Source organism: Poeciliopsis prolifica, unplaced genomic scaffold (genome assembly GCF_027474105.1).
Source record: "Poeciliopsis prolifica strain line A6 unplaced genomic scaffold, Auburn_PproV2 SCAFFOLD021, whole genome shotgun sequence".
NCBI classification, from domain to species: domain Eukaryota; kingdom Metazoa; phylum Chordata; class Actinopteri; order Cyprinodontiformes; family Poeciliidae; genus Poeciliopsis; species Poeciliopsis prolifica.
Genome location: NW_026562396.1, coordinates 3,926,157 through 3,948,715, shown reverse-complemented (window position 1 = coordinate 3,948,715; position 22,559 = coordinate 3,926,157). Strand labels below are relative to the sequence as shown.

The 22,559-nt window shown below is 40.5% G+C and overlaps 1 protein-coding gene across 2 annotated transcripts; it reads left to right on the top strand.

Moving 5' to 3' along the window:
* The first annotated feature begins 707 nt into the window (after nt 1-707).
* On the top strand, nt 708-22,340 carry pla2r1 (phospholipase A2 receptor 1). Of its 2 annotated transcripts, none has more exons than XM_055044773.1 (30): nt 708-1,086; nt 3,498-3,878; nt 3,956-4,129; nt 4,710-4,874; nt 4,997-5,110; nt 5,219-5,368; nt 5,639-5,833; nt 6,661-6,824; nt 6,896-7,006; nt 8,178-8,290; nt 8,393-8,562; nt 8,639-8,844; nt 9,433-9,578; nt 10,113-10,197; nt 10,310-10,445; nt 10,543-10,578; nt 11,642-11,802; nt 12,557-12,621; nt 14,841-14,941; nt 15,019-15,155; nt 16,205-16,322; nt 16,441-16,580; nt 16,738-16,876; nt 17,353-17,588; nt 18,354-18,537; nt 18,633-18,767; nt 20,378-20,500; nt 20,578-20,754; nt 21,145-21,180; nt 21,387-22,340. In XM_055044773.1, the coding sequence occupies exons 1-30, from the start codon at nt 939-941 to the stop codon at nt 21,602-21,604; spliced, it is 4,464 nt and encodes a 1,487-aa protein (XP_054900748.1). In that variant the 5' UTR covers nt 708-938; the 3' UTR covers nt 21,605-22,340. The 2 variants fall into 2 exon arrangements, with proteins under 2 accessions (XP_054900748.1, XP_054900747.1); XM_055044772.1 differs by having other exon boundaries at nt 16,735-16,876.
* The last annotated feature ends 219 nt before the right edge of the window (nt 22,341-22,559 follow it).

Here is a 22,559-nt window from a genome sequence, read left to right as displayed (position 1 = left end):
GTAACAAATTAACTCAATTATTTTCAAGTCGAAGCTCCATTCTATCTTTTTGCTTTTAAATAAATACCGTTTTTATTTCAACGCGACTGACAAGGGGCAAAAAAAAGAGCTTCCATGTAAATGACTTCTGTGGAAACAAAGCAACTCTGTGTATGTCACGTTATTCAAAACATAACGCGGTGCGTGGTGACGTCACAAATCTCTGCAGGTACACGCAGGTGAAGGTGCAACTTTAAAAGTTTGGAAAAATTAAAAAACTGCAGGAGGCCGTCTGGACAGCAGGCTTGTGTCGCGATGCTCAAAGAAGCACACAAAAAAAACATGCAACTTTCTGCAGCTTGTGTTTAAATAATGTTATAAAAACGTTATGTAGAAGCGAGTCCCCTTTTTACTTTTTGTCGAATCGCGTCTACACAAATAATACCCTTGGAATTTTCCCATAAAACACCTTCAGAGATCTTGAAATGTAAAAATGTCACTAATGGTTCTTTGGGATTCCTTTAGAAAATGTTTTCGTGCCATTTTTGCAAACGCCGCACGAGCGTTCCCCGTGAACCACCGAAGAAGACTCTGACACTTCGGCGGATGTCCCCCCCGCGTTCGCCCTACATTTATCAACAATTTTTTTTTTTTTTTTTGCTTTTTTGTGTGTTTTTTTAAAGGCCTGCTGGCCGTGTCCCAGTGAAAACACAGCAGGAATGCAGAGCTCGGACCCGCGCGGCAGCAGCAGCTCCTCTGTCAGACGTGACGTCGCTGCTCGGTTCCCCGCAGAAAAACTTCACTCCGGAGAAAGTTTTCTCGAAGGAAGAGACAGAAGTGTGAGGGGAGAGAGAGAGGAGAAAAAAAAAAGAAAGAAAAAAAGCAGGGAGCCCGAAAATACGCGGAGCCCCCGGAATGTGCAGACGCTCGGCTCTCCAACATTTCAATCGTCTGTCGAAATGTTTCTGCGCTCCTGTCGAGGCATGGACTCGCTCGCTGCTCTCGGGGCGCTTATTTATTTCACTGTGTTGTTGTCGAGAAGCTCCCTGTGCAACGGCGAGGAGGACGACGAGGTCCTGGGGAAAAACCAGCTCGCTGCAGTCTATAGTAAGTCACTGTCCGTCCTCCAGCCGCTTGTCTGTCTCTCAGCCCTGCGCGGGACGTCCGGGCGGCACAGATTCATTATTGCTGGCGGAATAGTTTATAACCGCGTCGCTCCATGTTAAGGTAAGGTAGCGTGTGTGTTCTCACTTTGTGTGACTAAAAATACCGCCGTGTTTAGACCTTCCTCCTTCTCTGTCGTGGCTCTTTGATTGCAGTCATGAGACCCACAGAAGCTCCAGCTTCCAGCAAACAAGTCAAGTTTTATTTGTCGAAGTGCTTCTACATCATAGAGACGTCATACAATTATGAAACACGCGATAAACATTAGGTTTTGTAAAATCGCCAAGCAAATACACATCAATGTTCAACTTACTACTAATCAAAGGCAACTGTGAGCAGGTTGTTTTTTTGTTTTGTTTTGTTTTTTAGCTCTGATTTAATGAAACTCTTTCTTTATTTTGTGCCTAAGAAAACTAATGAAAACCTAGAAGGCCTTTGAAAAAATGATGTGATATGCAGCTCAGGAAAAGCTGGAACTTTTGACTTGTGAATAATTAAAACCTATAGTGTTATTTGGTTGCTTTACTCAATCAAGTAAATTGTAATTGTATTAATGACGCAACTAAAGATTCAACGATTTATCAGCCAGAGATTGGGATTGACCTATATCTCGTTAATGGGAATGCTCCGGTACTAAGTAAAGTCACAACTTCTGTTAGATTCTTGACAAAATGTAGTAAACGAACCAATAATTTTTTTCTAAAGTCAGTCTTTGAATTCATTCGTTGTCTGCATGCTTCCATGCAATTTCTTTGAATTTAAGAGACAGAAATCATCATTGGCTTGAGAAACTTTTGAGGAGTGGGCTGTCATTCTCTTAGGTTCTGCAGGTTTTCCCGTTGCAAAACACCTGATTCAACTGACTGGCCAAGGTACGGCCTAATTTAAAGATGTGTCAGGGTCGACACTAACACCCATTGACCTGTGACACCTCAAGGATTTGTGTTCTCAAAAGACCAGAATTGGGGACTGTGTCACTACTAAATTGAATAAAAGGTCAAAAAGCAGTACCAGAGTAGCTGCCGTCGGACCTTCTGGCAGAACATGTCCAATTCTGTTCCCTCTCAATCAAAGTGCAAAGAGTTTCATGCAAGAAGAAGAAGAAAAACCAACATTTGAGGCAGAAGAATGAAAGTTGCTGAGTTCATTTAGGTGCAGTGGAAAACTGCTCTCAGCTCTGACAGACGCTTTAAATTATTTTTCAACCTTTTTTTTTCCATCTGAAACTGCTAAAGAGAAAAGCACACCATCACTCGTTTATTTACATTTTTTTCCTTCGTAGGGCAATTATGATGTAACTTACGCATCTGCTAAATTGAGTAATTCTGTGGGGCTTTTGCAGGTTTTTGAGGACACTTAAAATGTCACTTTAAAATCGTCTTAAAAGGAAGAATCTTTACAGTTTAGTGAAACAACACAAAACAGCCTGCATGGCCAAAACCAGTCACATTATACTCAACCAGCTTTTGTAAACTGATATCATGTAGTCTCAAGCTGTGCTTATAGCAAAATACACTGGGCTTTAGAAATTAAGACAAATGAAGCCCCAAACAGTTGAATGAGACACATTTTCTGCTTTGCATGCCACAACTCCATATTACATTGGTTTCTATGATTGCATAATTCTAATTTGCAAATTGCAATAAAAGCAACTTTCTGAGATAGTGGGGGAAAAAGAATCCTATTCCTTTATTTGAGTTGTTAAATATTTTGCCCTTTTGGTCATCACTTCCACAAAGTTGATGATTTCAAATGCACCACAACTCCTCTCTGTTTTGGCACTAATTTGTGGGCTTTCTGAAAATGTTACATGTTTTATTTCAGCTTGACAGTGAAGTGTGAGAATTTCCGGTGTGCAGTTTTGATTTCATTCACTATAAAATCCCACTTCAGGACATATTTAATGATGTATATCCTATTTTGCTGCACTGGAGTTCTTCTCAGTGAAAATAGAGCGAGGACGTCTGAACGGTGAAAATAGTTTTGGTCACGCAGACATTTGATACCTTCCTCTGCTTGCCGAACACTCCTTTTCAAAACAATAATTTTTCAGTACACAAACAAGTTAAATATTTATTTCCATCGAGAACTATGCAGTCACAACATGAAGGAAGTTAAAACCTCGCCACATTCTTTCATTAACTTCCTTAAATAATCAGCACACATCCCGTTTTTCTGCTTTTAGCATGTATTTACACTGTAACTTGTGGAGGAATCGTTTGCTCACAATTTTATATTTCTCTTGCGAAAAATGTTTCTGCCTTGGTGACAGAGTTTTGAGGCGCCTGTTGTGCTGCTGCATATTTTCCCCCCAACAGTCCACATGTGAGTATCTCTGCTCGCTCTCCCTCCAGGAAAAGGTCTCTTCATCCTGGAGAGCGTTTCGCTGAAGCGCTGCATGACGGTGAACGGCTCCAATGTGGTGCTGGACGATTGCGAGCGTCCCACACGCCGTATGTTGTGGAAGTGGGTCTCTCGGCACCGACTCTTCAACTTGGGCTCCAGCATGTGCCTGGGCCTTAACATTTCGGACCCGACCCAGCCCTTGGGCATGTTTGAGTGCGACGCTACCCATCTAGTGCTGTGGTGGCGCTGCCACGAAAACATGCTGTATGGGGCGTCAGAGTGGAAGGTGACGGTTTCCGGACGTCTGGTGGTGGTAAAAAAGAACATTTACCACGAGTGGAAAAGGTACAACACTCCCAAAGAAGGCCCCTGCTCACACCCATATGAAGGTAAATTAATTATTGATCATGCTGCAAATTCAAACTTCTGCCTGGGTCATTTCTAATTCAGTATGTTTGATTTGTAGAAATCCACACGCTTTTGGGAAATGCACACGGATATTCTTGTGTTTTTCCTTTTAATTACAACAACAAGTGGTACGCTGAGTGTACAACTGAGGGCCGGGAGGATAATCTTCACTGGTGTGCCACTACTGATCGCTACGATCAGTCTGAAAGATGGGGCTTCTGTCCAGTTAAAGGTAACATGAGTCCAGCTGACAAACCCTGTGATAATTGCGCAAAGACAAGCAGGACATAGACAGCAGAGTCAAAGGCAGATTGTCTAAAACAAATAGTGACAGTTTGTCTGTTTGTCTAAAACAAATAGTGACGGTTTGTCTATTTGTCTGAAAACAAACAGGGTGGTTTAAGGGTGAGGAAGCAATAGATTGCCTACATGGGAAATTACTCAAAATGAATATCCAGGCCAGTGGTGCCTATTTCTAGTCCTGGAGAGCTGTCAACATTCATCTTTTGGATTTATCTCTGCTCCACCACAGCTGAATCAAATGGCTGAATTCCCTTATCAGCATTTCATTCTACTCTGCAGAGCCCTGATGACAAGTCATTCATAGTAGCCTAGGAGAGCTGGACTTTGCCAACCCATGAACTAATAGACAGATCACTGAAGGAATTAGTAAAGTTCAAGAAATAACACTTATATACCAAAACGCATGTGAAAACAGTGACAGACAATTGAGGATGAAATGCACAAAACTGAGAACCAGCCACTCTAACTCAGGTACTAAGTGTCTAATTTATGCCTCGACTGACTTTTAGCTTCCAGTTGTGATCATTTCTGGGAGTCGAACCAGGAGCTCAGCGCGTGCTACCAGTTCAACCTGTACACCATCCTCACCTGGAGTCAGGCGCTGTCCACCTGCCTTGCTCAAGGAGGGAATCTGTTGAGCATCACCAGCCTGGCTGAGCACAGGTATATCCGAGGTGGGCATCACATAGGAAACGTTTGCTGACGCACTCACGTTAGCTTCTGATGTCTTTTTTATTGAACATTAGATATTATTGCCTAACAGTTTTAGCTCCTACTGGGGTTATGTGTTGGTTAGAACGACTGGCAAATGTTGGTGCGATGGTGTGGATTGGACTGAACCACCTTAAGGACGGGTCTGGATGGAAGTGGTCCGATGGCGCTCCCTTATCACTGGTGAATTTTACTACAGGTATTGCTTGTTTAAGAAAATCTGTGAGCAAAATCTGCTGCTCAAATCGCTTGTCCTCCCAACTTTATGTTGAATAAGATTTGGTTTAACATTTGCTCCGTCTTTCAGCTCTAGCCGCTGGTCCGCTAGAGACCAACATGCCGTGTGGAGTGTACAACTCTGCCTATGGAGGCCAGTGGCAGAGTCTCTCCTGCGAGTCCGCCCTCCCTTACATCTGCAAGAAGACACCGAACAACACCGGCACAGTTGAGCCACTAGGTGAGATTCTGGTAAATCACAAGACATTAAAGAGGGTGGGAGCTGTCCTGATTTTTCTCGTGGCAGGTATGAGTTTTAAGAACAGGGATTACTCATAAGGCATGCTTTTATATGGGCTGTTGTTTTTGGTTTAGGCGAGGTCCCTCCCTATGTGCAGTACAGCTGGATAGGGAACATTTAACCGAAACATGTGTTTCTGTTTTTCTTGTTCGTCTTGTTCTGGTCATTTTGGTTCACTTCTCACACATATTGGTTCATCCCCTTTTTCAGAGAACTGGCAGTACATCCATACCGAGTGCGCTGATGGCTGGTGGCCTCATAATGGCTTTTGCTACCATGTTCTGGGAGAAAAAGACTCAGGAAGCTGGAAGGAGTCATCCCGAGCCTGTGGCTCTCTGGGGGCAAAGCTCATCAGTCTCCGTTCCTTGTCAGAGGTGGAGATGCTGCTTAACCTGCTGGCTAACTGTAAGAGCGACAGACAACAGACTTGCTGTATTTTATCAGATAACATTTGTGTTTCTAAATGTTCAAGTTCTCTGGCCAAAGCTAAGGAATCATAATTATTTTTCACTTTTTTGTCATTTTAATGGTTGTCTTGAGCAAAACCTCATTTGAACTTAATGAAGGACTCTTTGGAAAACAAGGGTCCATACAAAATACAAATTGTGGTAGAAAACCACATTTAGCAAATAGTTAATTAAACAAATGCCTTTTAGACTCCAACTCTGTATTTATGTTTTTTACTAACTCTGCCTATGGTTTGGTTAGCAAACCAAACAGCAATAGTTAGTCAGAATTGTTAAAATTATTGTATTTGATGACTAACAGAAATAAAACATACATTTTCTGAGCTGTTTTTTTTAATTGCTGTTTTTAAAGTTAAAAGGGTCCAAACATTTCCTTCTTATTTGCTAGAATTCCCATTAAAACTGTATGATTCTGGTCAAACACTGTGGTGATCCTTCAACCAGCTACACACAACAGTTTGTTATAGTTTGTTACACACATTTTCAAGAACAGGGATTTGTGTTGACCAGTCCAGAACAATGGACTGTTGTCCTTATCCCACTGGGTAACAATTTTGCCAGTGTGTTTAAGGTCATGGCCTGTTGTGAAGATACATTTTGTATTTTTATTATTATTATTCCACAGTGAGTGGCCCTTCAGATCATGTAGACACAAAGTATCTCACCAGCTTCCGCCTGGATCTTAACAAGCCCATTTTATTGTCTGATATTGTAAGAACCTTTGACAATATCAGACAATTTTTCTTGTTTTCTCGTGTTCGGCAGATTCCAGGGAAGTCACAGAGGTCTGGATTGGTCTGTGGAAGCAGGGGTCATCGCCAGGCGTAGAGTGGTCAGATGGTTCACCAGTAACTTTGACTCTCTGGGACCAGTATCAACCTGTGCCCAACCTGACAGACTCGACACTTTGCGTCAAAATGGAAACAGAGGTGAGGTACTGCGTTTTAAGACGTAACTATGCAGTTTGCTGCATGGATTTTAAGTCTTCCTTCTGTCACAGAAAGGTAACTGGCTCTTGGTCCCGTGTGATGAGCAACACCCTGCTGTATGCAGAAGAGAAAGCCAGAGTCCTGTTCAGCACAGAGGAACCTGGGATGAAGGATGCCCTGCGGTAGGAGCCTGAATGCACAACTTGCCCTTTAGCGTGTAGTTACCTGCTGTGTGTTTGGGAGCAAAACAAGTGGAGTCATAGATGGCACGCTGTACCGTGGGCTCAAATTAGTGGTGAAGGATACATGGTTCATTACAGGGTTACACAACATTCACACTTACATTGCTGAATATCTTCCAAAGTTTAGAGAAGATGTTGAAAAGCCCCAAAAAAAAAAGAATAATTCAAGCAAAAAGTTATCCCCATTTCTTTCTTTCCTTCTGTACTCCAAAAATATAACCCTGAATTTCTTATGCAGTGGAAAGATTTCCAAGAAAATCTGTTTATTTAAAAAACTATCTGGTATGAAAAAAAGGGGGTGGGGGCTCTTTGTACACCATCTTGGTGGACTGGCTGTACTGTGTGCCGGGACACGCGCCACAAAGAGCCATACACCCACTACAGCTCAACTTTTAGTTCAACAAGTTGCCCCTTCAGAAGCACAAAGAGGTGATTCACCCCCCCGCTGACGTATTGTCTGGCATTCATGGTTCTCCCTGACTCTGTTTACAAGAATATCAGCCTACTGAGTCATCAGGCTACTTGGTTCTAATGAACACAAGGCCGAAAAATTACCCTAGGGGCATAATATCAGCCGTCGTGCACGAGCAGTCTCTGTTGGTTCTTGCCTGACGTACTCTGACCAAAGCTCTGTTTTCTCTGTGTTGTTTGTGCTGCGGAAAGTTAAAGCTCAGAAAAGTGTCTTCATGCATATGTGAGGGTGAGACTCTGGATCACTAGAGGCAACTGCTCACACCACTTCTCTAAACAGCCACACTTTAAAATAATGTTGTTGCACAAAATCACACAAGGGCACAGAGGAGGAATTGAATTGGACTGAATTGAATTGAATCAATTGTTTACCCACAAATACTTGCACACAAGATCAGAAAATATGGCTGTAGGTTCTTGTGCTTCAAGAAAAACGCTCCTCCTGGTTGCAATTCAAAAACCTGAAATTAGCATCTTCTATTAGCTTCCTGAGATAGAAGGCCTCAATGTTCTTGAGCTGTATCAGCTTGTCCTGTCTCTGTGATCGCTTTAATAATTATTTGTTTGTGAATATATTCTTCAAAGCATTTTGAAATTATGTTATTTAATTTATTTGTTTTATTCCTGATTATTCTTCTAGGGTTGGAAGAGACACGGTCACTCTTGTTACACAGTAACAAGTCATGAGCAGACGTTCGAAGATGCGGCGTTGGGATATTACTGCATGGCTTCTCTCCTCACTGTGGAGAACAGGTGATTCATTAAGCCAGTGGTTTATGTTAACAAAACTTATGTTTTTAAGTCCGTCTCAAGCCTCTTCTCATCCTTTCTCTTCTCTCATCCTCACTGCGGCAGGTTTGAGCAGGCTTTTGTCAACAGTTTGCTGAGTGCGAATGGAACCAACAGCAGCATGAACTATTGGATCGGCCTCAAGGACCAGGAGAAGAAGGGCGAGTACAGATGGCTTCCTCACAACGGCTCCTCTCTGCCTCTCACCTTCTCAAACTGGAACAAGCATCAGCCTGGTAACCACTGGTTAATAAAACTCTAGTTTAGATATGCGTGAATATTCATCCTTCCTTTATTTTCTCTTTCATCCAGTCAGTGCTGGTGGCTGTGTCGTCATGTCTGGCGGTCCTGCTTTGGGTCACTGGGAGGTGAAAGACTGCAAATCCCACAAGGCTTTGTCGGTGTGTAAGATGAGCAGAAGCCACAGTGATGCTGGCCTGCCAGAGCGCCACATTGATGCTTACGCCCCCTGTCCTCCAGGCTGGGAATCACACTCTGGACTGCTGCACTGTTTTAAGGTATAAAATGTTACTGTGTTTTTTTTAACCTGTAAGTGTAGCTGGCACTTATTTTTATAAAGTGATTTTTTGTCAGTTTCCAGATAAGTTAGTATGATCACAAAATGCAGACTCTCCTTTATTTATTCAATAAGGAAATTCATTAAATGCATGTTAGAAATAATCAGGCATAAAAAGGCTTGTATACCATTTTCATTTTGAAAACATTGCTTTTAAAGTGAAAAGCAAAGTTTGCCCCCCTGTGTGTTATTTTTCATTGCCCATTAGGTTGTTGATATTTCTTTAAATAAATGTTTTGTCTGCTGAAGAGTAAGAAGTTGGTTTTGTATTGAGGTGTTTGGGGGATAATAAGAATATGGCAATGCTTCGGGGGACAATAATGCAGAATTTGCATCGATCTCAGGGATACAATCTATTTGCACTTGCTTGTCATTGCGGTAAATGTTCACTTTTATAGTGAGTTGTATTCGGATGTATATTTTTTCACATATTAAACCGCATACACAGAAAGTATGCTAAAACACTGTGACATAATGTCAGGCATTTCCCCAGTTTAAGCTCCACTGACCTGATATGTGGCTTTTCTAGGTGTTCCACGATGAGAAAGTCTTGATGAAGCGCTCCTGGGTGGAAGCAGACTTCTTCTGCCAAGCCCTTGGGGCTCAGCTGGCCAGCTTCCAGCACTATGAGGAGCAGGTGTTTGTTAAGCACCTGCTCAGCACCATGTTTGAAGGGTTAGTATTGCCCCTTGAGGCTCAGTGGAGCAGAACTGTTGTGAGAATTAAAATATGCATTTTTTTTTTTCTCTAGCTTTGAAACACAGTAAAAGCAGTTTCCCCTTGTTGGGTGCGACACACTTACATTCACAAGTGGTTATTTTCTCAAGTTTAATGGATTTTATGAGAACAGAAAAATAAAAAAAGAATGTCTGAACTTTCATAACAAAGTTCACAACTTAATTATACAAAAAATACTTTGCATTAATATTAATAATGCGTTTAATTGCTATAAAATTACAAATTACTGTGGATTCCAATGATCTGAAAGATTCACAATCCCACGTTTTGTGGTTTTGTTGCTTTCAGGTTTCTGCAAAGACACTTTAGAGCATAATGACTTCTCAGATAAGATCCAGCACTTCATGTTGATGTGCGCAATTTCTTTCAAAAGGGAAACTTTCTTTCAAAAGTTGATGTGCGCAATTTCTTTCAAAATGTAAAATTTCTGAGTGCTTGTTTTCTCTTTCTCCCCTGTGTATTATTTTTTAGAACAGAGGGCCGCTGGTTCTGGGTTGGTTTAAATAAGAGAGACCCCGACCACCCTGGAGCCTGGCGGTGGTCCGACGGCTCTCCCGTAAGAACACAGAGATGTTCGCCTCCGCTCGCAGAAAGCCTGTCTGGGCTGTACTATGTAGAAAACGGACAGTTTTACAGCTTTTATACCAACCAGGCCAATCTTTGTGCAGATAGTGACGTCTTTCATTGAAGATAAGAACGAGGAGGATGACAGGAGGGACTGTGCCGTGTACAGCGACCTGACTAACAACATGATGCCACGGCCTTGTGACACCAAACATGAGTGGATCTGCAAGCTGTCCAGAGGTAAACATGCTCACACTTTTTCCCTCCACACCGTTTGCGTCTTATATAAACACACATCTGTACTGCCTGGTTTAGTAAACTTTGTTTTGTACTGCAGGTGATAAGCTGAAGAAGCCTTACTGGTATACTGAACGTGAGTGAAAAGATTTTTGTTTGGAACTTTGGATGAATTTTACAATTGATTGCCACTAGATGTCACACTAGAGCATCCGGATGGAAAATAAGAAAACAGATCTGTAAGCTGAAAACTAACTTAGAGCCACTAATGCAGCATCTAGATTTTCCTGTTTCTGTTTGCTTAAATACAGAGATACCCACATTTCTGCACCGCCACAGTGACAATGGTTTTCAATGTATTCATCATCTTCAATGCTTTATTGAAATAAATAGCAAGATTGTTACAATAATGATGATTTGCCTATTTTTTTGACTATTTATTTAAAATATGACAGTAGTATAAATTTATGCACAAGAACAAGGAATGCAAAAGACGCATATTTTTGTACCACACTAATCTTGACATGCTCGAAAAGGAGAAGGAAAAATTAAGAAACTTATGAACCCCATAAACTCATAAAAAATTATGATGATAACAATAATAAGTGTAATAATAGACTTTATTTATAATTGCCTTTATATCAAGCACTACAAAAATAAAATAAGCAATTACAATGAATACAAATTACTTAATAAATGAATAAATAAAAGAGATTAAAACAAATATGTAAGGAAGTGAACCAAAATTTAGCTACAAACAATTGTCTTAATACCTTTATTGTCCTGAGAGTGTCAAGGAGAAGGCAGCAGTTTGGTTCTGGGTTTGTGCGAGTTGTGTTTTGTGGGTTAAGCAGTTTTTTGAGATAAGTGGATCATATCCATAGTTGGATTGGTGTGTGAGGAAGGAAATCCTTCACGCAATCCTGGTGGACAGAGAGGAGGATGGAAGTAATATGTTTGTTCACTCTCATCAGGAGTCTAGTTGCAGAGTTATACTGGAACCTCTGCAGGTTCTTGTGTATTACTTTAATGCACAATATTTGACCCCAGAGTGTTTTGAGTAAGTTTAAGTAAATCCTTTAGTCGTCAGGTAAAGACCTTCAATAATCAATTAATCAGCAATGATAATAGTGTACTAATTTGTTACTTGTATTTTGTTCTTTGGAGACATCTTCTCTCTGTGTTTGCTCTTCCCGCAGAGAGCCAGGCCTGGGTGTTTTACCGAGGAGCCGAGTACTTGCTGGCTAATCAACCCTACAACTGGCACGCAGTCTCTTTGGCTTGTCAGATGATGGGAGCCCACCTGCTTTCCATTCACTCCAGGGAAGAGTCGCAGTTCATCAAGGAGCGCTTACGACGGGTTTGTCATTGGCCTTGTTCACAGACTGGTGCCACTTGTAAATATCTTTAAAACTGTATTTATACTCATCATGGTACAATATTCCAATACCTTGTATTTTATTAGTGTGGTACACTAACACTGCATTCCTTGTTCTTGTGCATTTTATTTTGATTTTGAGTGGGAATAAAGGATAAAATAAATAGTTAGCTTTGCAAGTTTAAAGTAATTCTCCTAAGCGCCTAAAATAAAGCAGCGTTCGACACCTATTCAGTCTTTCAACGCCAAATAACAACAATCTAAATAAACATTGATGCTTTATCTCTCTGAAAACAAACACATTCAGCCTCTGTTTAATCAGAGAGGTTTGCCACCACTCAGTGGCACTACCAAGCCATTATTCAGTTCAAGCTCTCATTGGAAAATCAACAAGCGTGCAGACAATAACACTCGTTTCTCTCGCAAGCTCCAGTGTTTTCAGAAACACACCAACGAGCTCTTACATGCAGACACTTAAATGCTCCAGTGCCCAAACACAGAATGGGTAAGAATAAAGCTTTCTGTTGGCAGCAGCCTATTGGATCAGACTAAAGACGCCTCTTGTGGCACTGAGGCTTGTGAGGGGATAGTGGAAACAAAACAGGGTGGTGAAAGAAGCAAATCAGGGACCATGGAGTGTGCCTGAATGGCTGCCCGTGATCTTTCAGGCGTGTGAGAAGGGCTTGCTATTGTAGAGTGTAAGTAAAGTTTTTGCTAATCCCTGCTCCTTTCACAGTTCTCCCTGGGACACACCGACTGGTGGATTGGCCTTTCCTTTGGCCCACCTGGAGAGGAGGTCAGGTGTGTGAGTATTTAAATTTGTTGAATGTATTTCATGTTGGAAATCTGTGTAGAAATTGGAATTTTGTTTTTCATGTAGCCAGAGATATAGTTTGCATTTGTTTTGAAGGTGAACTGCACCTGATTGCTTAGAATCCAATCTGGCAGAGTACGGCAGGTGGGCGAATCAAGCATCTCGAAGTTGCAGAAATAAATGGTGCTAGTGTGCTTCTAATTGTGGTAATAGGTCAGTTATCAGTGAATTTCTGCCTCAGTTTCATGTTAGATGCATTCATCATTGCTGGAATTGAGTTATATTTCCAAGACAGCAATGGCAAGTCACACCTCTGGTATTTTCTTGGCTGGAAATTGAGAAAACCTGTGTAATATGTCAGGCTGGTCAACCTGTTAGAAAGACAAAATGTTAACTCCCACTTATAAAGATCCTTCAAGTAGTTTTCCTGAGACTTGTTTATTGTTTTTTTAGTCAGAGATCAACATTTTCAAGATAGGGACTTGAAAATGACCCATCTTGAAATTCTGAGCTTTCCAACTTGAAAGTTCACAATGCCTGGTGAACTTTCAAGTTGGAAAGCTGGACGTCCCCAAGGCCTTTAATTTAATATGCAGAAAAACAGCCATATGCCTGTTGCAGAATAAACCCTTTGTGTGAGCTTCTTTAAGACACTAAAACAAAGGAATGCATAGTGATGCAAACCTCTGCTGTGAACATGTTCCCTCAGTGATTGAATGCACATACTACATCATTATAAGCTTGTGTTGCGAATACTAGTTGGCACTGCGTCGGATAGCGTACCCAGCCAGGTTTCCGACTCACAATTAGCATGCAATCATTTTGAGTGTAGCGTTTTTCCAACATTCAAGTTCTGACTTTGGAGCCAAGTTGAACACAGTGTAATAGTTTGTGTGAAAGAAAGAAAGCAGGGGAAGACCAAGAGGCACAAAACAACGTCAGCTTGCTTGGAAAAGTTGCAAAGACAGACAACTATTGAGCAAGGAGAGAGAATCGGCTAAAAGAAGAAAAAAACAAGTGGAAGGGGAGAAATATATAAATATAAATTTTACTGATCTCTTCTGTGTTAAAATTTCACAACTAAGTAGAGAAGTGCTGTGGCAATGCAAGATTTAGTATTTTCCTCCAGAGCTCTGTTGGGTAGGAAAAAATATACATATTACTACATTTTATTCTTTACTCCATTACATAAATATTCTTCTATCCTTTTTTCCTTCTCAACTTCTTTCATTCCTTTCTATCTCTCCTTGCGTCCTCCTATCTTACACCAATAAGACAATAAATATAAGACCTTAAAGACCTTTTAGTTTATATCCTCATGTCCTTCCTTTCTTGTGTCTTTCCTTCTGTTTCTCTTTGTGTCTGCCTTCCTCCCTTTTCCCTTCAATATATCACTTCCTTTCTTTATTTTCTTCCTTGCTTCCTGCTTCCCACCTTTCATATTTGACACCTACACTGTCATGATTAATGGATTTGGACTTGATGAGGAATGACGTTTATTAAAAAGAACTCAGCGAGCCAGGGAACAAACCGAGACAACGAAAGAGACCAGCAAGGAGAGTTGAGAGAAAGTGGGTTAAATACTGGGCACTTGGTTGTCAAACAATGAACCGGTGCTAATTAGAAACAGGATGCAGCTGAAAAAAGAGGGCTATCTGTAGCTCTCTTCAGGGAGAGATATAGATAGAAGACTAGCAAGGAGCAAATAAACTGGGAAACAGACAAAATATGCATTTAAAGGAATAAAGAATAACTAAATACAAGTTCTAAACAACAAACAAGATCTAGCGTAAGGCATAAACAACAACTAAGACTGGTCAAAAGCAACAGATAGAATATGGCTTATCATGAATAAACAGGGAAGTAAATAATGCAAATAATGTAAACAACCTGCAGTCCTGACATGCACACAAAACATCTCCTGTCAATTCACAGTGAAGTTTGGTGTTTTATAACGAACGCTAGCGACAGAGAACTCAGGAAAGTCAAGTCTGGAAAAGTTCTGTGTAGGAATCCCAACAGATGATTGATGTTCTTCATGTCCACGTGAAACACTATTAGGAGTTACTTGTGTCAAAAGCAGTGAGGTAAAACCCAGATTCAATAAACAAGTCACCGACAGCGTAATTAAGATCAGAAAATCAATCCTGTAAAGATTTTCTTAAGTTGAACCAATGTCGGTGTTATTTCTTTCTCTTTTCTCCAGGTGGAGCGACAAAACGGAGATAGATTTTCAGAACTGGGCTGATGGCGGTTTAAACAATGATCTCAAAAAAAGCGGGACGTGTCTCTCCATGTCTTCAACAGGTAAACACGGGCAGACAAAAATGCCCATTCATATTTAATGCAGTAACCAGTGGTGAGATCTCACTCGGATGTTGCAGGGAAGTGGTCAGTAAAGAAATGCAGCGAACTTCACGGCTACGTGTGCAAGAGGAGGACGGTCTCTGTGGTGGAGACTCCCCAGGAGCCACACTACATTGGAGCTTGTCCAGAGAAGTGGCTCTACTTCGGACACAAGGTACAAATTAGCGCTTGTGCCTAAAAACAAAATCTGGTTCTGTTGTTTATATCCTCTGGAATCAAGTGAGGACATCTGTCTGACAGCTGAAGCTCAGTTGAAAGCTGGTCATGAACCAGGACAAAATTGTCCCGAAACACAGTAGCAAATATGCTACAAAAACAAAAAGAATCAAAGTCTTGCAATGACTCAGACCTTAGCCTGCAGAAACAAATGTCTGCAAATCCCAAAGGACTCAACCAATGCTGTGAATGGAATGTGCCAAAATTCCTCTACAGTGAGCGCCCGATAAAGTCTTGGAGAAAATTTTTCTAAATCGTTCTTGCATAACTTTTGAATCAACAAGTGGACCTATTTTTGTACACTTTTATTATGGTTTGGCTTAATCTTTGCAAAATAAGCCATAACATGGTAGATTGCTGCCGTTTTGTGCACACAAGATGGGATTTAAATAATTTCACAATCTAGTCCTTTTTATTATTCCTTGAAAGGCTAAGCTCTACACAAGATTGGATGGGGACTTTCCTTTTTCTACCACTGTTTCTATAACAAAGCTAAGAACAAACTATACTCCCACAGATCTGAAACAATTGGCAGGTTCTTAGCTGCCTTTAAGGTTGAAGCAGGATGTTTGTGTTTCCAATTTCTGAGAGATGTTGTTCACATGAGAATAAACCAGCTGGTTCTTATCATAGCACTTGTTTTTTTTTTTCTTTGCTCAAATCAAATCTTCCCCTAAAGTCTCATGTGGGAATTGCAGTGAGTAAAAACTCAGATTATACAGGGTTAGTCATTTTGAAAAGGAGGGGGAAGTGGTTGTGGATTTTGTTGCTCTTTGCCTCTTTAATGCTAAAAGAGAAAAAGATATAGTTACATCATTACTACTTTATGTGTTATTGCTTCCTCTCAAACATTAACAAAGAGGTTTAGCAAGAATATCTTTGTGTCTTTGGCCTTTTTAACTTTGGGTCCTGACCACTTGTGTTGAGAGCTGTGGGAGTACTGGTTAGTCTTACTGTTTTGTGTGGGATTAATTTTTGTATTGGCAGTGCCTCCTGCTTCACCTTCCTGGCAGTCCAAGCGAAGGGAAGAGTTGGAAAGACGCCCAGTCCATCTGCTCTTTGTTTCAAGGCTCCCTGGTTGCCATAGAAGATGAGATTGAACAAGGTAGAGGCAGCGTGAACAGTATGATGTCTCATTTCTGAAAAAACGATCAATGCGGCTTTATTTTTCTTCTCACAGTCTGCTTTATTTACTTGTTTACGTACTTTTTTGATTTCTACAGCCTACATCACCATGCTGCTCCAGGGAAGCTCTGTCGGTGTGTGGATCGGTCTGCGAGATGAGGACACAATGAAATGGACCAATGGGAAACCAGTCAGCTACACCAACTGGTCTCCAGTTGAACCAAAGAGTTATCTTACTGTAAGCCCCGGAGTTTGGTCATGTTTTTTTTAATCAAACTCAGCAAATTAGCGTGTAATACAGATGAGCATGTGCACACGAAATAACACATGGGTTGTACGTATTGGGAGGTCAGGAGGCCATAGCTTTGTGACACCTTGTGTTGACCTCTTAGCAGGATGACTGGCTCAGTGGGGCTGCCGATGAACCGCTCTGTACGGTTTTGTCCAACAACCACAATTTCCACCTCACTGGGAAATGGTACGATGAGAAGTGCAGCGAGAGCGGGTATGGCTTTGTTTGTCAAAAACCTCAAGGTGAGTTTTTTTTTATTATTTCCCTATTGTCCGTTATTGTTTCGCCGAGCTTTTGTGCTTTCTTTCTTTTGTTGTTTGACCTCAACCTTACAGATTTGCAGTTTACGACACAGTCTGGCATTGATGTAACCTCAACCAAACTATTTTACTTTGACTTAATGCAGTATCTATTACCAGGATCTGTATAATTCATAACAGATAGCAGGAAGTTAGCATTTTATGGAACATTTGAAAACCAGATGTGACCAAGCCTGTACCTTGGAAGCCCCAAGATTCTTCTGGCAGACTTTCAGTAATGACTCCATGAAATCAATGTTTAATTTTCCAAATCGGTGCGTGAAATCCCGAAAATATCCCAGAACACTCTTTGTACCAAGCATTAACACAGTGAAATAATCATTCTGATACATATTACCAGTGTTTTTGCACAGTGTCCAAAGTACTGTCTTTTATTGTTGTTTTTTCTCTGGTTGCAGACACATCCAAACCCCCCACCCACTCCTATCACCACCCTCTTCCTGACAATATTGAGTACAGGAGCACCACCTACAAGGTTGTGTCTGGCAACATGAGTTGGTACGACGCGATGCACATGTGCATAGAAAATGATTCTGAGCTAGTGAGCATTACAGATCCCTACCACCAGGCTTTCCTTACTGTCCTTGTCAACAGATTGGACGGCCCACATTGGATTGGACTGTACAGTCAAGACGTATGTACCTTTTGTTTTGCTTTGCATTGTAAATGTCTGCTGTGTGACACTGTGGTTATGTGAGTCGCTGTCAACTCTGCTTTTGACTTACTCTGCTGTACCATACTCATGGTTAGGTTTTAATAGTGCCTGAGTGGGTGAGTGCAAGCAAGAAAAACTTAATTAAGGGAAGAACTATATAGGTTGAAAGTAAATCTTCCTAAAAGAAAATGTTACCCACTCATCTGATTTACAAAGTATTATGGGAAATCCCAAACAATTTCATAAACAGACATCTAGCCACAGCTACACACAGCCTGTGTTTTGTTCAGTTTGTTTTTCTCTTGCGAATGTCAGGGATTGTACTTTGTGTACGTTATGCAGGCATGTACTTTCCCACTTAACAGTCAGAGAATTAACATTTGGAGTTAGTCATTGCTCAGCCTTTGTGGGCTGACTTTGGAAAAAGAGAGAATGAAACAAAGGAAGTGAGAGAGTTACTGCTTTTCCCCATAAATCATCTTCTCTGTTCTTTCTCCTGGTTGCAGACTTGTTAGTACAGGAACAATGAAGTAACCATGGCTCTTTGATCGTATCACTGCCTTTTGCCATGTTACTTATTATGCCATAAACGATAAAGATAAAAATAAACTTAAAATCCAAACATGTCTTGGTAGAGAAATAACCAAAACCTGATTTGAAAATCTCAATAAAATCCTGTAATAAAATCCTGTTTTGCTTGTGGAGCTCTCTGACAAACATGCTGGTAACTGTGAATCCCTTCAGAGTGGCATCAATTACAAATGGTCAGACGGCAGTGACACAGTGTACACACACTGGGACGCAGCTGATAATGACGATGACGACTTTGTGACGGGAGAGTGTGTGTACATTGACGTGAACGGAGGCTGGCGGAGAGCAGACTGTGAGACTCCGTTGCCAGGAGCGCTGTGTCACGTCCCCCTGCCCAGTCAGTACCGTTTCTGTGATGAAGCATGAAAACCTGAATATTCAACGCCACATATAGTCAGACGGGTAAAATCCCACTCTCGCTTCTCCTCACAGACAGTAAACCATTTGTTTCGTATGAGATGTCCTGTCCGCACACCTGGGTGAAGTTCGGACGAGGCTGCTACGACTTTGAGCAGGTGGTGGAGAAACTCACATTTGAAGAGTCAAGAACCCGCTGTAAACAGAAAGGTACGTTTTTCACAAGTTGGGAGGTTAGTTGTTTGTTTCACTATTAATCAGTGCAGCCAGAAATTTCACATATTTCACTAAATACAATTAAAAATGACCCCCCTGTGTATGTGGAAAAGCTCGAGCTGATTTGAAATACAACATCGTGTTGCACAGACAGAACAGTGCAATTTTAAAAAGCTTCAATGACAACCAGAAAAAAAATGCTTTGTTAGTTATCAAATGTTTTTGTATAGGACATTAATCTAATACAAGGCCTTATAATGAACAACTGTGATCAGATTAGATCTTATGATCTAATCACAGATCAGATCTCATGATCTGATCTGAGTCAAGTTATGATCTGTGATCATAACTCATAAGACAATGAGTTATGTGCCTTATGACAATTTGGAAAAAGCTTTTTTTGTCATTCTAGTATAAACAGCTGCAATGAAACTGCATTTCTATAGAATAAGAGCATGCAAGCATCAGAAAGTGTATTCAACTTTAACCACCAACACTGAAATTACACTTAAAAACAAAACATATGTTATTTCCTGTAAACCTGCAATTTTGCACATAGAACTGTTGCGTCTCACAGCGATACCATTTAATATTTAATCAATATCCACTTAGCTTGACTTATTTTAGCCTAGGTTGGCTAGTTCCTAGCTCAGTAGCATTATGCAAAACACCAATTTTCTGTTGGTCAATACGATTACAAATTTCACTTGTTAAATTTGGGTTCAATCTTCAGAGCTATGATAAATCTAACCACTACATTCAGATCTATTTACCAAATTTAACAGTTCCTACACTTCATCACAAAATCTTGCTCTTTGCAGGTTCTAATCAAAGTTTTTACTTTGCTTTTTTTTTTTTTATAAAAGACTTTGATTACAAAGTATTAGAGCTGTACCTGTTTGACTACTACATACTGCAGTGTGTGTTGGTTCAGCATAAGGCCATTTGACTGCTTTTGTGGCACATAGACAAACTTAGATCAGCTCTATTTCAAAGTCTGTTACTCTTGGACTTGTCAAATGAGAAATGGAGGATCCCTACAATAAATGCAGATTCTTTAAAGTGACTTTTGAGAACTTTTGTACCTTTATTTGGTTTTTGTTTCTTTTTAATGTTTTGTTTGACATTTTAGACAAAGCCTACCGACCACAGAACCAGTAAAGCCAGAATTTGAAGTTGTCTAGACTTGATGAAACAGATGGTAAAATAATCCTGGTCTTGCCTCATTGACTTCTTAGATGGTGGTTTTATGGTCTGTTATTTTAATATTTTACCGCTCTTTGTTATGTTTAACATTTGCTGTGCGGGGCTTTGGTGCAGTTTTGCAGAAAGTGTTACATAAATAATGTGACATTCAGATTAACAACTGATCTATCAGGAGTTTTTTTTTTTGTTTTTATTTTTACAAAGTGTAAAGTGTTGCTTTGATTTGTCGTTGGAATATATGTATTACTCACTGTTTTGTGTAGAAATTATGTTGAGTATTTTTGTGACAGGTAGAACAACCTCTCATGATCCTGTTTGCATAAAACATTAAGTCTAATCAAGCATGAAAACAGAGACCTGAGCTTTATGACTGAAGTTGTCCCTCTCTCACCCTGCAGTCAACACCTCAGACATCCTGACCATTGAAAGTGAGACAGAGAACCGTTTTGTGCTGGAGCAGCTGTGGTCATCCGGGTCCCTTCACCGCACCATTTGGTTGGGGATGTACTTCAACATTGATAGTAAGAATTCCTGACTCACGTTCAACCAATGAATAATGGTAAATGAATTTCTGTTAACGGTGAAACTTTGCTACCAGCTGATTCGATGGCCTGGGTTGATGGTTCACCGACAGACTACACCAACTGGGCAGATAAAGGCCCAGACACCACACAGCTCACCGCAGACACCTGTGTTACAACCAGGGTGATTGACGGCGTGTGGCGTCTATCGACATGCGGAGGGCAGCTCGGCTTCATCTGCAAAACTGTCTCAGGTAGACAAGGCCGCCTTGTGAAGTTTACCGAAAGGGGCGGTAGGATGATAATCTTTGGGCCAGCACATAGAAAACGAAACCAACAATTACAATATCTACTGGACAAAAGTAAATTTTAGATGCATAAGCATTTCAGTATGTGAGTGTGAAAATTAATGTTTGTAATTGCCAATTTCAGAGAAACAAACTTTTTGATGGATGCTACTATATGCATACTAACAATGTGCTTGTGATTGTTAGTGTCTCTGTTTCTGAAGGACACATTCCACTGAAGATTTGCCACAATGTATCATTTACTTTTTTATTTTTGGCATGCAGTTAGCTGTCCTGAATGCCAAAGATGATTTATGATGCAATGTACTAAGCTTCAGTGTGCTTCATCTTTTGCAGATGTAGCCTCTGAGGTGGAGGTGGAACCCCTTAATGGTAAGTTGTTATGAAAACTAACTCTGAAAACAGTATATACATGCATTTATTAGAGTTAGTCCACTAAACACCAGCACAAAGGGAACAATGTAAGCTAATCATACTAAGTTACTTATTTTCAGAATATTTGCCAAAGAATTTTTATTTTTTTTGAGTGCTGTGCATGAGTTGTCTCACCTTGATTTAAAGCATCATGTTTATTGCAGGTTTGCATCATGGCATCATCCCTGCTGCAGTGGTGGTGGCGGTATTGATCTTCGCTCTGCTGGCAGGGGCGATGTGGTTCCTGTACAAGAGAAACCCGGCTCGCTTTCACGGCTTCTCCTCGCTCGGCAGCGCTTATTACAGACAGACCAACTCGCAGGCAACAGAATCAGACGGAAATGTTCTGATTACAGACCTGGAGGCTCATTCAGGGGAATAGCACCCAGGGACTTTGGCAAATTATTAGCCTTTGTGCGTATCTCAGCATTTTTCTATCTGGTGTATCGGCCAGGTGAGCTCTTAAAGCTGCGACACAAACTCCTCAACACATCAGGGCTGAGATGTTGACAGTGGATGTGTTCGAAGGATCCTGTTGACTCCCTGATTCAGTTTTATTTAAAGCATTCAGGTGGGGATGGAGTGGGAGTCAAACCCTTCTGCAGACAAGGAGACGCAGTATTTCAATTAATGCTTGAACTAAGATCAGATTATTTGAAATAATGAGGATAGCAGGGAACTTGAAGTTTGGGAGATTAACAAAATGTTTTTAATCAGAACTTCATGAAATTCATTTGTTTATTTGGTAACAGTTCAGTGCAGAAAACGATTGATTTCAACGAGTTGCAAAGAGCAAAGGAAAATTGTGGTAATTTCATATTTTCACGAAAAAACATAACATTACTGATCTGTTTCTGTAAATGATGCATTCAGGAGCATCTGGATTTGCTGGATCTGTACATGTGGAACATCAAAGTTGTCAGTATTACTTTTTTATTTACATGTTATTTTGTATGTACACATTCTGTATATTGACTTCCGAAGGAATTGTTTGTTTGTTTTTTTTAGTGCTAGCAATGTCCTGTTTTCATTCCAAGTTTGGTGATCTGAAGCCAATTTTTAAAGGGTGCATTTTGTATAGTTTTATTTACATTTAATTAAATTGAGGTGAGGTTGAATCGTTTATGATTGTCGTTTTATACAACGCTGGGTTATAGAAAGTCTGTTGAATAAATGACATCCACCCGGAGCCTTCTACAAGTTTTAGTAGGGGCTTGTAAACATGAACGACATTGGTACCATGTCTGAAGATATTGCTGATTGGTTCATCAGACTGTTTCATGCATTTTTAAATAGAATTATGTATATGATTTGCATAACAAAACTATCCTACATAC